Source organism: Larimichthys crocea, chromosome XIX (assembly GCF_000972845.2).
Source record: "Larimichthys crocea isolate SSNF chromosome XIX, L_crocea_2.0, whole genome shotgun sequence".
Classification (NCBI taxonomy): Eukaryota; Metazoa; Chordata; class Actinopteri; family Sciaenidae; genus Larimichthys; species Larimichthys crocea.
The window spans coordinates 11,018,323-11,036,306 of NC_040029.1; the positions used below are offsets into that span (position 1 = coordinate 11,018,323).

Below are 17,984 nucleotides of genomic sequence, written 5' to 3' on the forward strand. Positions count from 1 at the left end.
ACAAATACAAATTATTGGTGTTTGTCTTTATTAACAAGGTGGAAGTTACACAGATGATTGTAACTTCATTCAGATATTCTCCATCTGGAACCAAAATATTAAATTAAAGAAGATTTAAATAAAATTTTAATGTCAATGAGTTAATGAGCACATTAGTGATTCGTCATTTGTCCACCAGGTGGCGCCTCTGACTGACAGACTTCATCAAAACATGAAGAAGTGATGATTTCTGCTCAGATTTCACAGTTTTATGAAGTTTATTTCACAGAAGTACTTCAGTACTCAGAGTATCCTCAGGTAAAAGTACTCAGTGTTTTCCTGTTGGTTCATTTGAGCTGCAGGCTGCTCAGATCAGGTGGTCACGTGTTGAGAAGAAGTGACTGACAGCAGTGGAAGTGTGAGAATCTAAAGCTGTCGTCTTTCAGTGATTCAGGTCGGACTCGTCTGACGGCAGCAGCTCTCCTGTCTGATTAAATTCATCAGCTGATGAGAGGATGACTGACGCAGACTTCCTCGTGCAGATGCTTCGTGTTTGGCTGCAGTTCAGATGTGACACTCGTCAACCTCGACTCTGAAAAACTACAACAACAATGGTCGCTTTGTGTCAGTCACTGCTGCAGTCAGGACTTCAGTGCAGAACACACGTATATATTTATATGTACAGTACATACAGACTGTACTTGTACTTGAGTATTTACTACACCTGGAGGTAAGTGACTTCTTCATTTCCTGTTCACCTTCCTTTTACTTTGTTTAAAAAAGTCTTCAAACCCTCCCAGAGTGAAAATCCTTTGTCTCTTTGTTTCTCTGAGTTTTCCTGAAATCTTGGCGCTCGCATTGACTGAAGGGAAGCTGTGTTTGGGTTGTAAAGGTCAGAGGTCTTCCTGAGCTTTCAAGCACGCTCCATGTCTTCATGCAGTGGACTCGTCCTCGGCAGTGGCAGCATAGAGTGAGCTCATGTCGCTAATCCTCTTACAGTAATGCAGCTGCTGCTGAGCTCGACACGACGGACGCTGCTCGTGCAGACATTCAGAACCGGGACGGGACTTTTGGACGCTTCGTGATCGTCCTGAGCCGAGTCAGAGATGCTGGGCGGAGATCTGGTGGCCGTGTGGGAGGTGGCGCTGAGCGACGGCGTTTACAGGATCGAGTTCTCTCATGGCACGACCACCGGGAAACGTGTGGTCTGCGTCAATGGACGGGTAAGACTCTGTTCATGTCAGACGTCCATGTTTGTTTCTCTCTGACCAAAAGAAATCAGAAAAACTGAAGCTTCTGCTAAATGTTTCACTCTGTTCACAGCCCGTCTCTAATGTGGAGACAACGTGTGCTGCAGAACCAAAACTAGGAGCTAAAAGAGGCTAAAAAGCTTGTGTCTCCTCAACAGGAAGTGGTCAGAAAAGACTGGATGTTCAAGCTGGTTGGAAAGGAAACGTTCACGGTGGGAAGCGCCAACACCAGAGCCACCATCAACATCGAGGCCTTGAGCGGCTTCGCCTACGAGTACACGCTGGACGTCGGCGGCAAGAGTCTGCAGAAGTTCATCGACAACAAGGCCCACACCACCAAGACGTGGCTGCTGAAGGTGGACGGGGAGGACTGCAGGGTCGTGCTCGGTGAGCGCTGTTGACTTTCAGGTTTTATCTGCAGTTACGTAACGGCAGGACGAGGTCAACAAGCAGCTCTGACATATCTGAACATGCACTCACACAGAATGTCCTGCTTTTGTCCAACAGAGAAGGACACCATGGACGTCTGGTGCAACGGGCAGAAGATGGAAACCATGGTGAGAATGGATGCCTGTCTGTGCCGTATAAATCTGATCTATCTTTCAAAATAAGACGTACAAACTTCACGCTCCTCTTGTGCTGTCGTGTTTTTGTGTCCGTCCACAGGGAGAGTTTGTGGACGACGGCACAGAGACGCACTTCATGGTCAGGGAGCACGAGTGCTGCATCAAGGCGACGAGCGGTGGGAAGAAGAAGAACGGCATTGTTCACTGGTTACTGATGGACGGGGAGAAAGTAGCAGCTCTGACACAATAGAGCCGGACCGGCCCGTCAGAACAGGACCGGCCCGTCAGAACAGGACCGGCCCATCAGAACAGGACCGGCCCGTCAGAACAGGACCGGCCCGTCAGAACAGAGCCGGACTGTCAGATCAGAGCCGGACTGTCGGAGTGTTCACACACCATGACCACACTCTGAACTTTAACAGCCTTGTTTCTGTAGATGCAGTGAATGAACATGCACATGCTTTTATTTTGTTTGCAGCTTTATTTTGAAAGGGGCACTCATATGAAGTGACTTCCGCTGTCAGAATCATCAATTAAAACAAATCGACACATTTCCGTTGCATAAATCTTTGTTGCGCAGCTTCCACGCAGCCAGTGTCCTCGTGAATCCCGCAGCAGAATCCCGCATCAAGCACGCGGCATTCGGCCAGAGAAGGACCGGAAGAAGGGAGGTTTGATGTTCAAAATAAAAGCATCAAATAACATGCGCAGTAAACATGAAGTAAAACAAACGAGTTTGAAGTTTAATATAACAATAGTTACATTCAGGTTGTCTGGTTTGTAATAATATGTAATGAGTGTAATTCATTTTATTTATATGTATTAAAATGAAAACAACACAAAATAAAATATTTATTTTACAGGCTGATTTTTCTGTTTATAGACTTTAATTTTATTTTAAGTTCACACCAGCAAAAACACATTTATCCTTTTTATCCTGGCAACACATAAAATCACTGTTTAGGGAAATACAAGTACAGAAAACAAGAAATGAAATGTAAAAAAATATAAATGTAATGATAATAATTTAATGTCCTCTAACAGTACTTGGTTTTTCAATACTGACCTTTAATGCTCATAAGATAGATAGATAGATAGATAGATACTTTATTAATACCTGAAGGGAAATTAGGTCGCCATAGCAGTCGAGTATATTTGAATACAATAAAAATAGAATAGAATAAAATACTGAGGTAGAAAAAATAAAAACACAGAATGGGAAACTTAAAAAACACAAGACACACAGGTAGATAAGGTGCAGTGCAAGATGATGGAAATATTACTGATGATATGATGGTAAGGTGTTGCTTCTACTCTATCTGACGAGGTATATAATAATAACAATAACAATAATAATAGTACTAATAATAATATTATGTGATAATAACATTATATATTAATAATAACATTTTCATGATACATAGTAGTAATAATAATATAATTATTATAAATATAAAAAAATAAAATAAAATCCGATGCCTTTATTTTGAAGCCCCGCTCCGGACCCGCCGCGTGCACCGTGTGCAGCTTCCCGCGCGCGGAGGAAGCACCCTGACGGTAATGACGTCCCCGGCCGGGACACTGAGGCTCCGGTCTGCACGGGATGGACCGCACGGCTCTGGGAGCGGGGAACGGCTGAGTGTGTGCGGGCTCCGCGTGTGTGTGCGGGACTCACCTGGAGTGAAAACGTTTGAACTAACACCTGGATTCGTCTTGGAGGCGCGTGAGCTGCGCTGTTTTCCCGCCGCCGTGGCGTCAGGACGTTAACCGGAGCGGAGACAAACAACGGACGGACCGGAGCAGACACCCGGAGCTGCCCCACCGCGACCCGGCCAGCTCCGCGAGCCGCCGCTCCGCGCGCCGCCGCGTCACAGCTGCTGTTTGACGGACTGTTTCTAAGATGGCTGCTCCTCTCTGCTCTCCGGGGCTCTGACCGCCCGCTCGGCCGGTATGTAAGCCGACTTTAGCGGCTGAAAAGCGGAGAGTTTTCCCGTCCCCTCCGCCTCCTCCTCCGGAGCTAGTTAGCTTTAGCCGGCTAGCCTAGCCTCTTAGCAACAAGGCCGTCTTCCACCCCCCTCGGCCGGGCAGCGATGACTGTAAGTGACGCCGAGGGCTCCGGTAAATCCAGATAAACCCGAGCAGAGTGTCGCTTTAATCTCCCGCGGCCCGTGTGAGGACATGGGGAAGCGTTGCTCAGCCTGCCGCACATCTGTCACCGCACCGGAATTGGGAGCCGGGACGCCCCGGGGAACAGCTGCCTTCAGCGGCCAGTAGCAGCAGCTTGGTCCGGTCAAGAAGAACCAGCGCTGGGAGCGTCACAGGCGAAACCTGCCGGGGGTGTAGAGGAGGACACGCCGTGTCTGTGAGCACAAAGGAGGGTTAAACTGAATTACACCCGGTGGTTATTGACGTTAAACTGATGTGTGGAGCTCCCCTCGGATCGGAGCAGGTGAGCCGGATTTGAGGCTCCTCTCAGCTCGTTTCTCCTCCTGGAGGTCACACCGTTCACCTTCCTCCTCACCACCGCCGACAGCTCACCGTGCTCGGCCTGTGAAGTGTCTCTGTAACTCGGCCCGAGCCTCAAAGCCGCAGTGATGAACTACCAGCAGCATCTGGCCAACTCGGCCGCCATCCGGTCCGAGATCCAGAGGTTCGAGTCCGTCCACCCGAACATCTACTCCATCTACGAGCTGCTGGAGCGGGTGGAGGAGCCGCTGCTGCAGAACCAGATCCGGGAGCATGTCATCGCTATTGAAGGTAGGACACAGAGGAGGGTGGAGGAGAGGTGGTGCTGGTTAGAGAGCTGGCAACTCCACATCTGGAGCACCTGAAAGCGTCATGATGCGTTCAGTGTTTGTGTTTTGTGACACCAGCAGGTTGAAGGTTGATCACATATACCTTCATATTTCTGGATTTTGGTTGATCCTCGTTGGTTTAGTGCAACCTGCAGGTGCTGTCAACAGTTGTGAAGTTTCCAGAAATCATGTCGACCTCATTAAAAACGTGAAATGTTCAAGGACCTGCACACTCAGCATCGCTCACCAATCAGATGATGAGTCCTCACTTGATTTAATGCTATTGATCAGTTAACGATTAATAATTAGATTTCTGGAGTCTCTCTTTGGCTTGGTGTCAGTAAATCAGTAAAATCACACTTTGTTTAATTCATTGGACGTGATGCTCAGACGATCACAAACCTTTAAGTAACGTTGATAAAACCATGTGAGTGAATCGTGGCTGAACATTTCACGATGAAAACATGAGCTGGGACTGATTGATTGATTGATTGATTGATTGATTGATTGATTGATTATTGGCAGCGTCTCTCTGGTCCATCACACAGATTAATGTTTTTATTTTAAGCTGCGACAGACACAGTATCAGTTTACTGACTGATTTATTGATCGATCATCAGGACAGTTTTGTCCTTAAAGGCTTTCCGTACCTCGACACCGTCCGCGTTGGGTTGTTGGTTTGACTCCCGCTGTAAACACTGAACGTATGTGTGTGTGTGTATGTGTGTATGTGTGTGTGTCCTGATGTGTGCAGATGTTCAGTGTGTTCATGTTTTAAAGGTCACACTGACGATTCTCTGACACACACACACACACACACACACACACACACACCGCTCTGCTAATAGACTGCAGTGTGTCCCCCTGTGTCGTCCAATCAGATCAGAGCTCTGTGACTCATTCAGCCGCCTTCATGCTGGAAATAACCCAAAACAGCAGCTGTGATGTCATCGTCTGTCTCCGCCCCCTCAGCACATCTGGACGTGCCGCTTAGATTCAGTGTGTGTGTGTGTGTGTGTGTGTGTGTGTTGTTGTTGTTGTTGTTGTTGTTGTTGTTATGTAAGTCAGCCTCTGAGGCGAGCTCCTGCTGCTCACGTCGGCCCACTTCTGGTTCTTCTGAAGCAGGTGAGGCTTGGCCTACTTCCTGCAGCGTGGGGCTCATTTGCATACGAGGATGGATGGACGGACAGACGGCACCGACCCATTTTCTGTGTCTGCTGTGAACGTGGCCCGCTTCATTTCCCCACAGGGAGAAGCGAGGCGAGAGTCAACAGTGAAACGACTTCATTAACACCAGCGAGGAAGAAAGAGGAGAATTCTGGTCACCTCCTCATCACCGCAGTGTCCAGTCTAACAGTGAACACAGCGACAGAACCTCTGAACCAACAGAGTCCAGTCTAACAGTGAACACAGCGACAGAACCTCTGAACCGGCAGCGGTGTGTTTGAACAGGAAGTGTCCGACAGGTGAACAGGTGGAGTCTCGGGCAGCGTCTTTAATCTTTGAGCTCTCCGGTGTCAGACTCGCCTTTTGTCTCCGGCTGCTTTTGTCCGACCTGCAGTCAGTGAACGCACCATGTGACCCAGTTAGCCTGAGCGCTGTTTGTTTGTCCGCCCTGCAGGCTGTGTTTCCTCTGACTGTACACACACACACACACACACACACACACACACACACACACACACACAGCCTCACGTTACAGTCCGACTGATGAAACTATAAAGAGAGGCGCCGAGGCCGGCAGGGTCTGAGGTTTGAATCCCTCCGGGGCCGCCTGTACTGTAAACTGACCTGACAGGAATCAGTGCTTTGTCTTTTTTTGTTGCCATGGTGACAGACTTTATTTAAATCTCAGCACAGGTGTCAAACACACCTGAACAATCACAACAAACTGTCGACCTGCTCTGTTTGACTTTTACATTCTACCCTAAAACAGCTGAGACGTCCCGCGCATGACTCAGCAGCTTTGAGAGTCCAAAGGCTGAAAAGTCACAGAGAAAATGACGAGTCATCGTTTTGTTTAATGTTTCTAATTTCTGGAGATAAAAGTTAATTTGCATGAACGCTGAAGGAGACATGAGGCGGGAAACCGTTTTAATTAATCTGTGGATCATTTCCACGACTCATTGTTTGTTTGTTTGGTTCATAAAATGCTGACTCATCCTCAAACTCACACAGATTCAGTTTAATGTGACACACCAGAGAGAGAAGGAAATATTGAAACTTTCAGTAGAAATAATAATAATACTGAAAGTCAGTGAGTCGTACTTTCCTCCTGCTCAGTGCTGTCAGGACAGTGTTACGTAACGTGACGGCGAACTAATGAAAGTAGAGACGTCACCGAGTCTGCAGAGATCCACCCTGCATCCTCCATCCTCCATCCTGCCTCCACCCCCCTCCGCCCGTGCTGACTGCACCATCTCTTTTTACCCACAATCCTTGTTTTCCTGCGGGCCTGCTTCCATTAGGCCTAATGTACGAGGTGAAGCATGACTCATCTCAGGCTGGAGTACAGTGAGCGCGCTCAGTGGAGCGGAGAAGCAGCAGCACACTGCAATGTGTCCTGTGAGTGAGGCTGCGGCTGTGGCTTCACGCCACGTCTGTGGCTTCATGTCACGTCTGTAGCTTCACGTCACGTCTGTAGCTTCACGTCACGTCTGTAGCTTCATCTGTGGCTTCCGTCACGTCTGGTTCACGTCACGTCTGTGGCTTCACGTCACGTCTGTAGCTTCACGTCACGTCTGTAGCTTCATCTGTGGCTTCACGTCACGTCTGTGGCTTCACGTCACGTCTGTAGCTTCTGTAGCTTCATGTCTGTGGCTTCACGTCACGTCTGTGTTCACGTCACGTCTGTGGCTTCAGTCGTCCGTCTGTGGCTTCATGTCACGTCTGTGGCTTCACTTCACGTTCTGTAGCTTCATCTGTGGCTTCACCGTCACGTCTGTGGCTTCATGTCACGTCTGTGGCTTCACGTCATGTCTGTAGCTTCACGTCACGTCTGTGGCTTCACGTCATGTCTGTGCTTCACGTCACGTCTGTGGCTTCATCTGTGGCTTGCTAGCTTGTCTGTAGCTTCACGTCACTGTCTGTAGCTTCATCTGTGGGCTTCACGTCACGTCTGTGGCTTCACGTCACGTCTGTGGCTTCATCTGTGGCTTCATGTCACGTCTGTGGCTTCATGTCACGTCTGTAGCTTCATCTGTGGCTTCACGTCACGTCTGTGCTTCGTCAGCTGTGGTTCACGTCACGTCTGTAGCTTCACGTCACGTCTGTAGCTTCATCTGTGGCCTTCACGTCGTCTGTGGCTTCACGTCACGTCTGTGGCTTCTGTCGCTTCTGTGTGGCTTCACGTCACGTCTTATCTTCATCTGTGCTTCACGTCACGTCTGTGGCTTCACGTCACGTCTGTGGCTTCATGGTCACGTCTGTGGCTTCACGTCCTGTCTGAGTTCACGTCACGTCTGTGGCTTCACTCATGTCTGTAGCTTCACTCACGTCTGTGGCTTCCTCGTGGCTCACGTCACGTCGTGGCTCATCTGCTGTTCACGTCCCGTCTGTGGCTTTCACGTCACGTCTGTGGCTTCACTTCAGTCTGTAGCTTCACGTCACGTCTGTGGCATTCATCTGTGGCGTCTGTAGCTTCATGTCTGTAGCTTCACGTCATCTGTAGCTTCATATCTCATTCGTGTGGCTTCACGTCACGTCTGTGGCTTCACGTCACGTACTGTGTGCTTCACGTCATGTCTGTAGCTTCACGTCACTTCTGTAGCTTCATCTGTGGCTTCACGTCACGTCTGTGGCTTCACGTCACGTCTGTGGCTTCATGTCACGTCTGTGGCTTCATTCTGTGGCTTCACGTCACGTTGTGGCTTCACGTAACGTCTGTAGCTCAATCTTGGCTTTCACGTCACGTCTGAGCTCACGTCACGTCTGTAGCTTCACGTCCCGTCTGTGCTTCATCTGTAGCTTCACGTCACGTCTGTGGCTTCATCTGTGGCTTCACGTCACGTCTGTGGCTTCATCTGTGGCTTCATCTGTAGCTTCATGTCTGTACTTCATCTGTGGCTTCACGTCACGTCTGTGGCTTCTCTGTAGCTTCATGTCTGTAGCTTCATCTGTGGCTTCACGTCACGTCTGTAGCTTCAGTCACGTCTGTGGCTTCATGTCCGTCTGTGGCTTCACGTCTGTCTGTAGCTCACTCACGTCTGTGGCTTCATCTGTGGCTTCATGTCATGTCTGTGGCTTCATCTGTGGCTTCACGTCACGTCTGTGGCTTCACTCATGTCTGTGCTTCACGTCACGTCTGTGGCTTCATCTGTGGCTTCACGTCACGTCTGTAGCTTCATCTGTAGCTTCACGTCACGTCTGTGGCTTCATCTGTAGCTTCACGTCACGTCTGTGGCTTCACGTCACGTCTGTGGCTTCACGTCACGTCTGTGGCTTCACGTCACGTCTGTGGCTTCACGTCACGTCTGTGGCTTCATCTGTAGCTTCACGTCATGTCTGTGGCTTCACGTCACGTCTGTGGCTTCACGTCACGTCTGTAGCTTCATCTGTCGGGTCCCGCTGAATCAAACGCCTGTACTGGCAGAAGTCGTGACTCGACAGCAGAAAGATGCTGAGTCAGACTCTGCCACATAAATAAAGGTTGAGTGCTGAGTCAGCGTTTCTCTTCTTCGTCTGTCCTGATTGAATCTGATGATTTTCACCTAATTAACCGTAACGACCGTTTGATCCGCTAAACGTCGACACGCTTCTTGAAGGTCGAACACACAGTGAGTGTTTGAGGCTCCGTGACACGGGGAGCCGATCCTCGGGTCAGACTGAGGTCAGAGGTCATGTTAGCGCCATTAGCAGCTAACGAGGTTAACGGGGATCTGTGGGATTATCTGCAGGTCACAACTTTTCCTGCTTCCTTTAATCTGCCTGCAGAGGTTCATGATCTGTGCTGACTAACAGATTAGAGACAGACGGAGCTCGGGTGGAGCTCAGTGTTAGGAGAGAAGTCGACTACGACTCCCAGGGTGCATTTCAGTCAGACACATCCAATCACAGAGCTTCACTGTTGATTCTGGGTCAGTTCTGAATTTGGTAACTATGATGTGTTTGAGTGTCTCTGAAGTGAAATGTTAAACCAGTTAGAGCTCCTCCTGCACGCCGCCTCCGTCCACAGAGCAACATTAACGAGATAACGAGCGTCAGGACGAGCTCGGGGACGCTCGTTAAATCCAGAGGACGAGCTCATCGATCGGTCTGCAGAGGAAGCAGCCGAGGAGCATCGACGCTTTGACTGTCATATTACAGATCAACAACAAAGACTGAGTCTGAACAAGGCGCAGCAGAGAATTAAACTCAGCTGACGGAGGGTCACCTGTGAGCGTCAGGGCTAAAAATACCTCCACCCTGACTCCATCAGGCCGTCCAGCGAGCATGCAGGGCTCCAGGCCCCCATTAAAGGGGAGTGTGTGTGTGCGACACATGACTGCACTCGAATGCAGCGTTTTACATCAGCAATACGTCCCTGACCTTTCGCCTTTGTTCCATGAGCTTCTTCTCTATGAATGACAGGCGGTGATGCAACAGACGGGCTCTGCCAACAATCACAGTTTGAAGCGCTGCAGGCCTCCGATTATACAACAGCTACTCATGCTGCTTATTCATGTGGCGTTCAGGGGCAGCTTAGCAGATGAAGTGATGTGTTCAGGGTCAGGAAGCAGTCAAACATCACCAGAATATCTTTTTTATCATCGTAGTGTGGACGCTTACGCTGACGTTCTCGATGAATCTGCTGTTTGTGGTCGATAAGTTAAAGGTCATGTCTTTAAATATTTAGTCTCTGTGAAGTGTTTTGGTCCGTTCTTCATGCGACTTCATCAGGAGCGTTTCAGAAGCCAGACTTTCTTCTCGCTTTAATGTTTAACGTCAAACAGCGAATGCTTTGTTCGGCTTCAGATGTCTGAAATGTTTCAGCGGCGCTCCGATAAATAAATCTGAAGAAGAAGAAGAAGTCTTTTCATCAGCTCAGTGTGACCTTTAATCACAGCGTCACTGTCCAGAGCTGCACGAAGTGGAAACACTGACTCTGATGGTGTTTTTAAAGAATCTGAAAATAAATTTAAACCTTAATTCTCTTTATTTTCGGCACAAATTACTTTAATATAATTACTGTTCACATGATGGCCGCTGGCTAGAGAGACTAGACGCTCACTGTAACGTGTCAGAGAGGAGTCCAGTTTTCAGCTCAGAGTTTGGACCCCCAACAACACGACAGCGTCCACGCCAGTTTGACCCACACTGTAAAAAATGTCTGTAGATTTTACACTGGAAAACCGCCAAACCACGACAGTAATAGGTCGTAAAATATGCTGTGAAGTATGACTGTTTCCTGTTTACAGTAAAACACAGTCATACTTCAAAACCTTTATTTATATGACGTTTTAAGGGAATTTATACAGAATAAAGTTGTATTTTATCTTGTTTTTTATTTATAAGATTTTACTGTCGTGGTTTGGCAGTTGTTTTTTTTTACCGTGAAATCTACAGACCTTTTAAAATATGGAATAAAACACCAACCTTACAAAAAACATCCTTTAACCATAATATTAGAAAAGGTTAGATGCCGTATTTATTACAGTGAAATTCTGGTAACTACAGCTACCAGCTTTTTACCGTTAAAAACATCTCGTGGTGTTTTATGGTGAGCTCATCATTCATTATCTTGCTGATGTTTACAGGTGGATGTCTTCCAGCTGTTTGGTTGCAGAGTTTTCCGTGGCAGCAGCTCGTGTGGTCAGAGTGACGTTTGTTAAAGACTGACTGCAGATGTAATTGTTGGGTTATCTGCACAGTGTAAACAGAGGCCGGCCTCTTACAGCTCACTGAGGGTTTGTGTTTGTGATTGATGTAAACATATGAACCTATGGACGTTCAGCTGCTGTTGGAACACTCTGCTCTCACTGCTAGAAATAACTCGGGCTGTGCGACAGGGCGCTTTGTTGTCAACAGTCAAGATGAAATCTTGAAAATGAAATGATGTAGTCTCTGTGATGTAGTCTCCGTGATGTAGTCTCCCTGATGTAGTCTCTGTGATGTACTCTCCGTGATGTCTCTGTGATGTAGTCTCTGTGATATAGTCACTGTGATGTACTCTTCATGATGTAGTCTCTGTGATGTAGTCTCTGTGATGTACTCTCCCTGATGTAGTCTCCATGATGTAGTCTCTGTGATGTACTCTCCGTGATGTCTCTGTGATGTAGTCTCCGTGATGTAGTCTCCCTGATGTAGTCTCCCTGATGTAGTCTCCATGATGTAGTCTCTGTGATGTACTCTCCGTGATGTCTCTGTGATGTAGTCTCCGTGATGTAGTCTCTGTGATGTAGTCTCCGTGATGTAGTCTCTGTGATGTAGTCTCCGTGATGTAGTCTCCGTGATGTAGTCTCCGTGATGTAGTCTCTGTGATGTAGTCTCTGTGATGTAGTCTCCCTGATGTAGTCACTGTGATGTAGTCTCTGTGATGTACTCTTCATGATGCAGTCTCCGTGATGTACTCTCCGTGATGTAGTCTTCGTGATGTAGTCTCTGTGATGTAGTCTCTGTGATGTAGTCTCCGTGATGTCTCCGTGATGTAGTCTCTGTGATGTAGTCTCTGTGATGTAGTCTCCACCTCGGTGTTTCCCACGTTTCCCGCTGACTCCACAGAAAGCCGACTCCTCGTACTCGGAGGTTTTACCGGTTGGTCTAGTTTGTGGAGGAGACGGAGCTGACAGCTGAGGTCGGGCTGCTCCACTCACACCTCCACCTGTTTGAACAGACACAATGAGAGTTCACAGTGCAGCCTGCAGATGTTCAGACTTCACCTGTGGAGTCGATGAAGCTGCAGAACACAAACAGGAATGTCTTAGAGTGACTCAGCAGAAATGACAGAGGATGTTTGAACACTGACCCTGTTGGTCACGTTTCACACGAAGTGTTCAGAGATAAACCTCCAGACTGTGGCGAGGAGCTCACCTGATTTACTGCAGCGTCTTCCACGGCGTCTTCCACGGCGTCTTCCACGGCTTCCTCATGGTGTGCAGACAGGTGTGCTCAGCTCCTCAACAGGTTAATTCATAAATAAAGATAGACGACCACAAACTCACCGACTGCTCACACTGCTGAAAGCACGTGACCATTGAGCTCCATATCCTTAAACCTGACACACTGGTGTGTGTGTGTGTGTGTGTGTGTAAACATTGTGAGTGGCCTGGCGGAGGTTGATTCATAAAACTGGAGGCAGGAAGCACCAGCTGTGCGACAGGAAGTTCAAAATGCTGTTGGAGTTTAGAGTCCACTGAAGACGACTCGTCACCATGTCGAGATCAAAGTGTTTGTAACCAGCGAGTCCACAGTGACACATTGAATCTGTAGGACAAAAGATTAACATTAAAATGAGTCATCACCAATATACAGCATGAGTGTTATTAAAACAATATTTAAAGTATCACGTACGATGACTAACATTTTTTATTCTCGTATGGTGAAAGACATTGTAGCGTAAACTGGAGTGTTTTCTGTACACTCTGATCTGTTTTAACGTGGACGTGGACGTCTGTTGAGACCTCCAGGATCTGTTCCAGAGCCTCGGATGTGTCGGCGTGCTGCAGCTGTGGCGTCCAGCTGCAGCACGCCTCTTTTACATGAAGGGAAGCTGCAGACACTGACCCGACCAAAACAATAGGCCAGCTCCTGCAGGTATAAAAATAGGCCAGCGTCTGGCTTCCTGCCCGCTCCGTCACAATGCTTCACATTATAAACGCTCACAGCAGTCTTTACAAGTCCCTGGGGTGGTGATGTCACTTCCTGCTGCATCGATCTCTTCTTCTAAGGCGTGGTTGGACGGCGGTCTCAGAGGACGGAGGCTGAACTGATTCTTTGATACGTCTCCGGTCGTCCTGCATGTTCCTGAGGCGTGCAGCAGACGCTCTGCAGCCCCCGAAGGCCTCGCCTCGTTACAGATTAATGATTTATTACCTCGTTAATCTGACTGCAGCTCGCCTAATTAGACCAGCTCCCACTCTGTGTCTATGAACGCCTCGTCCCTCAAAACCAGAGCAAGAAGACTGAAGAAGACAGTCTATCACTGAGACTATGTCCAGGTTTTAGACAGTCACGGAGACTACATCCAGGTTTTAGACAGTCATGGAGACTACGTCCAGGTTTTAGACAGTCCATGGGGATGTCACGGAGACTACATCCAGGTTTTAGACAGTCACGGAGACTACGTCCAGGTTTTAGACAGTCACGGAGACTACGTCCAGGTTTTAGACAGTCACGGAGACTACGTCCAGGTTTTAGACAGTCTGCGGGGACGTCACAGAGACTACGTCCAGGTTTTAGACAGTCTGCGGGGACGTCACAGAGACTACGTCCAGGTTTTAGGCAGAGCTTGTCTCGTCTTTTAGAAGAATTTGGGGTTTCCCACACGTCTTATTTTTCTCCCAGGATGCTTTGTTGTTGGGGGCGTGACTCGAGGATCAGCTTTCCTCTGCTCCTCCTCCTCCTGCTCCTGCTCCTCCTTCTCCTTCTCCTCCTCCTTCAGTCCTCTGTCAACAAGGAGAAATCATTGAACAGTTTCTGTTGAAAGACTGAAAATAAATAAAGCCTGGTGTGTGACTCAACGAGAGGAGAGAGGAAGGACAGTGTAGTAACCATGGAGACGAGCTTAGTAAATAAAGATTGATGAAACTGATGACTCACAAACAGGAAGTGATCGGCCTGTTTCACTTCCTCACAGACAGTTCTGCTTCAGGTGAGACAGGTCCATGTGAGACAGGTCCAGGTGAGACAGGTCCAGGTGAGACAGGTCCAGGTGAGACAGGTCCATGTGAGACAGGTCTAGGTGAGACAGGTCCAGGTGAGACAGGTCCAGGTGAGACAGGTTCAGGTGAGACAGGTCCAGGTGAGGTGGACGGGAAGACATTTATGACTCAGGTCTAATGCATGTTGTCATACATGACCTCTGTGATCATCATTGATCCCTGAGGACAGAGGACAGCACGTGGACACCGTCAGCAGGTGGACACCGTCAGCACGTGGACACCGTCAGCACGTGGACACCGTCAGCAGGTCATGTGTTTGTAGTTCTGTCAGACTGAAGGAGACAAACTGAGTCACTGAAAACTAAAGGAGGACAGACGATGACCCGGGACAAAGACATAGTCCTCTGACGATGGGCAGATGGGACGAGTGTCTCCTGTTGACCCTGTGACATCACTTCCTGTTGTGGCTGAGCGGTCTGTGGGGTTTGTGACCCTCTGAGGACACCGTGTCCTTAGTGACGCTCTAGATTTAAAGAACGGTCCAGTTTGGACTACAGAATGATGTCATGTTGTTTGGGTTGTTGAAAGGCATTCTGGGAGCTGTAGGCCACATGTCAGTGGCGTTATTGTTGGAGCAGCGGCGCCCTCTGCAGGCCACGGCAGATTCCAGCAGGTCCTTGAATATCATGGAGAGCCTGGAAAACTGGATTATTGTCATGAGACAGGACTTTAAGGTCCTTGAAAAAGTGATGCCTGTTACCGCGGCAACAAACTCTCTCATAGTGACAACAGTGATGTGTGTGTGTGTGTGTGTGTGTGTGTGTTGAATGCTCAGCTGTCAGCAGGTGGCAGCAGTGAGCTGTGGCGTGGCGTGGTATGGGAGGAATGCTGGGAATCTTCTGTGTGTGTGTGTGCGTGGGTGTCCACAGAGTGTGTGTGTTTATGAGAGACGAGCACAGTTACTCGATTACTTTAATACTTTTACAGCTCCATGTTCACAGACTGAAGTTTATCATTAAAATCATTTCAGGTCATTTAAATGTTTCAAGAGGATTACTTTGTAATCTGAGTATTTTCCAAGCTCAGGTGATCTCACCTGTCTGCGTGTATGAACCATGGCGGCGTGGACAGGTGGTGTTGGTGGTGTTGGTGGTGTTGCGTGCTCAGATGTGGGTCACATGATTTATGTATGTACACAGAGACTCCGCCCAGATGTTTACAGCTGTCCACACGCAGCACACGGACCAGCATGCACTGCAGCTCAGGGGCGGGGCTTAACGATGACCTGAAGAAACAGGCGCCAAAGTCTTTTATTTTGAAAAGTCTGACAGTGTGTCACTGTGAAAACTCTGATCGACCTGCTGATCATCTGATCTCACACACACACACACACACACACACACACACACACACACACTCTTCACAGCCTGAATAATTAATGCCTCTCTCGGCTCTAATAAAGTCTCCAGGGTACACGTGTGCATATGTGTGTGTGTGTGTGTGTGTGTGTGTGTGTGTGCATATATGTGAGTGTGTGTGTGTGTCACTGTGACACACACACACACACACACACACCACACACACACTCACTTCCTCTTTGAATCTGACCAACAAACAAAATAATCCCATTTTAAACATTGTGTGTGTGTGTGTGTGTGTGTGTGTGTGTGTGTGTACCGTGTGAACGCCGCCTTGTTGGATTCGTCGTCCTTATACGGTCGTCTTCCTGGAGCCTCCTCCTCTCACTCTGCACTTCCTGTCTTTGGACCAATCAGAATCTTTATTCAAACGACTGCAGAGCATCTGGTTCCTATTGTGGGCTAACACACACACACACACACACACACACACACACACACACACACACACTCTCTGTCTCTGTCTCTCTCTGTCTCTCTCTGTCTCTCTCTCTCTCTCTCAGGGGATTTTTGGAGATCAGCTGTCTCTCCTTCCTCCGACACACACACTTGAATGTGTGTGTTGAATGTGTGCGTTGAATGTGTGTGTTGAATGTGTGTGTTGTTGTTGTCATATATTCATGAATCATAATGAGCTGACCTCCATCTGTGCTGCAGCAGACACCACAGAAGAAGAGGCCCCAGCAGGATGTCAGCTGATCGTTAATCAATAAAAAGTTTAATCAGTCGGACGTTAACTCTTTAAACTCTGAACACGTCAAACTAACAAACCAATCGGATTTCATTAAAGTCCGTCCCCTCGGTCTGCACATGCTCAGTGAACACATCACATCCATCACCCGTCAGCCGGGTAACAGCCCGGCGTCTGGTACCCAGGTGGGGTCGTCAGCTTTATTGTTTTTTTAAACCTCGTCGACACAAACACACCTGCAACACCTCATTTGCATAAAACGCGTGTGTGTGTGATGACAGTCTGCGCCTCCTGTGTTGCAGTTTCTCAATAAAAGCCTGACCCTCTAGAAGGCTTTTAATTTGTAGTAATTTTACTTTTAGTTGATTGGTCATGTGTCTCACCTGAAACCTGCTCTGATTGGCTCCTCTTCTTCTTCTCTCCTCATGTCCTGCTGCTGCTCACCTGTCGGCCTCTCGTCACTCATCACAGGTAAGAACACAAACACTTCTTCTTCTGTGGTGTGTGTGTGAATGTTCCCAGAATCCTCTGCTCTGAATCTGTGCAAGCTCTGCGCCTCCTCCTGCCAGCAGGGGGCCTCCCTCCTCCTCCTCCTCCTCCACCCTCCCCCCTCTGTTAACTGACCCATTTTCCTCCCGTCTCCAGGGGGTGAGGCGCTGTGTGTGTGTGTGTGTGTGGGGGAGCCGAGCCTCCTGCCGCTCCTTCACTCTTTGATGCAGAGAAAAAAGATGCAGGAGGAGTGTGTGTGTGTGTGTGTGTGTGTGTTTGATTAGAGCGCTGGCTGTTTGTTAAACACAACTGTCACAGTGACACCTTGTTTCAGTTTAACCTATTGTTGTGTGTGTGTGTGTGTGTGTGTGTGTGTGTAGTTTCACGGTAGCCTCATGGTGGAGGTTGGTGTTGGTGCGCTCAGACTTGTGGGGTAATGGTGGGGGTGTGTCTGAGGTGGGTGGTGTGTGGAGCTGCAGGCTGCAGCTCCTGATAAGAGTCTCCAGAGACGAGTGGACAGATTAAAGCTTGCAGACCTCCTCAGACCTCCTCAGACCTCTTCAGACCTCTGCAGACCTCCTCAGACCTCCTCAGACCTCTGCAGACCTCCTCAGACCTCTGCAGACCTCCTCAGTCTTTCACAGTCTGTAGCAGTCTGTAGCAGTCTTTCTCAGTCTGTAGCAGTCCTTCAGTCTGTAGCAGTCTTTCTCAGTCTGTAGCAGTCTTTCTCAGTCTGTAGCAGTCTTTCTCAGTCTGTAGCAGTCTTTCTCAGTCTGTAGCAGTCTGTAGCAGTCTGTAGCAGTCTGTAGCAGTCTTTCTCAGTCTGTAGCAGTCTTTCTCAGTCTGTAGCAGTCTTTCTCAGTCTTTCACAGTCTGTAGCAGTCCTTCAGTCTGTAGCAGTCTTTCTCAGTCTGTAGCAGTCCTTCAGTCTGTAGCAGTCTTTCTCAGTCTGTAGCAGTCCTTCAGTCTGTAGCAGTCTTTCTCAGTCTGTAGCAGTCT

At 48.4% G+C, this 17,984-nt stretch overlaps 2 protein-coding genes across 5 annotated transcripts in view; both read left to right on the forward strand.

Moving 5' to 3' along the window:
• The first annotated feature begins 268 nt into the window (after positions 1-268).
• On the forward strand, positions 269-2,663 carry LOC104931301 (fas apoptotic inhibitory molecule 1). 3 transcript variants are annotated; one of them, XR_003464218.1, is made up of 5 exons: positions 269-1,202; positions 1,388-1,616; positions 1,737-1,786; positions 1,896-2,097; positions 2,155-2,663. XR_003464218.1 is itself a non-coding variant. In XM_027291434.1 (5 exons), exons 1-4 carry the CDS (start codon positions 1,086-1,088, stop codon positions 2,043-2,045), a joined length of 546 nt encoding a protein of 181 aa, XP_027147235.1. In that variant the 5' UTR covers positions 269-1,085; the 3' UTR covers positions 2,046-2,069; positions 2,108-2,663. The 3 variants fall into 3 exon arrangements, 2 of the variants coding, with proteins under 2 accessions (XP_027147235.1, XP_027147236.1); XM_027291434.1 differs by having other exon boundaries at positions 1,896-2,069; positions 2,108-2,663; XM_027291435.1 differs by having other exon boundaries at positions 282-871; positions 979-1,202; positions 1,896-2,663.
• A 676-nt stretch (positions 2,664-3,339) lies between these two features.
• Positions 3,340-17,984, forward strand: part of agap1 (ArfGAP with GTPase domain, ankyrin repeat and PH domain 1) — a 102,386-nt gene continuing 87,741 nt past the window's right edge. For both annotated transcript variants that reach the window (XM_027291420.1, XM_027291421.1), the window contains exon 1: positions 3,340-4,552. In XM_027291420.1, coding sequence (XP_027147221.1) covers positions 4,390-4,552 — 163 coding nt within the window. In that variant the 5' untranslated portion in view covers positions 3,340-4,389. The remainder of the gene's footprint in view (positions 4,553-17,984) is intronic.

Coding starts and splice junctions, on each gene's coding strand:
- LOC104931301 (XM_027291434.1), top strand. CDS start 1,086: ATGCTGGGCGGAGATCTGGTGGCCGTGTGGGAGGTGGCGCTGAGCGAC. Junction 1,203..1,387: donor TGGTCTGCGTCAATGGACGG/GTAAGACTCTGT, acceptor TCTCCTCAACAG/GAAGTGGTCAGAAAAGACTG. Junction 1,787..1,895: donor GGCAGAAGATGGAAACCATG/GTGAGAATGGAT, acceptor GTCCGTCCACAG/GGAGAGTTTGTGGACGACGG.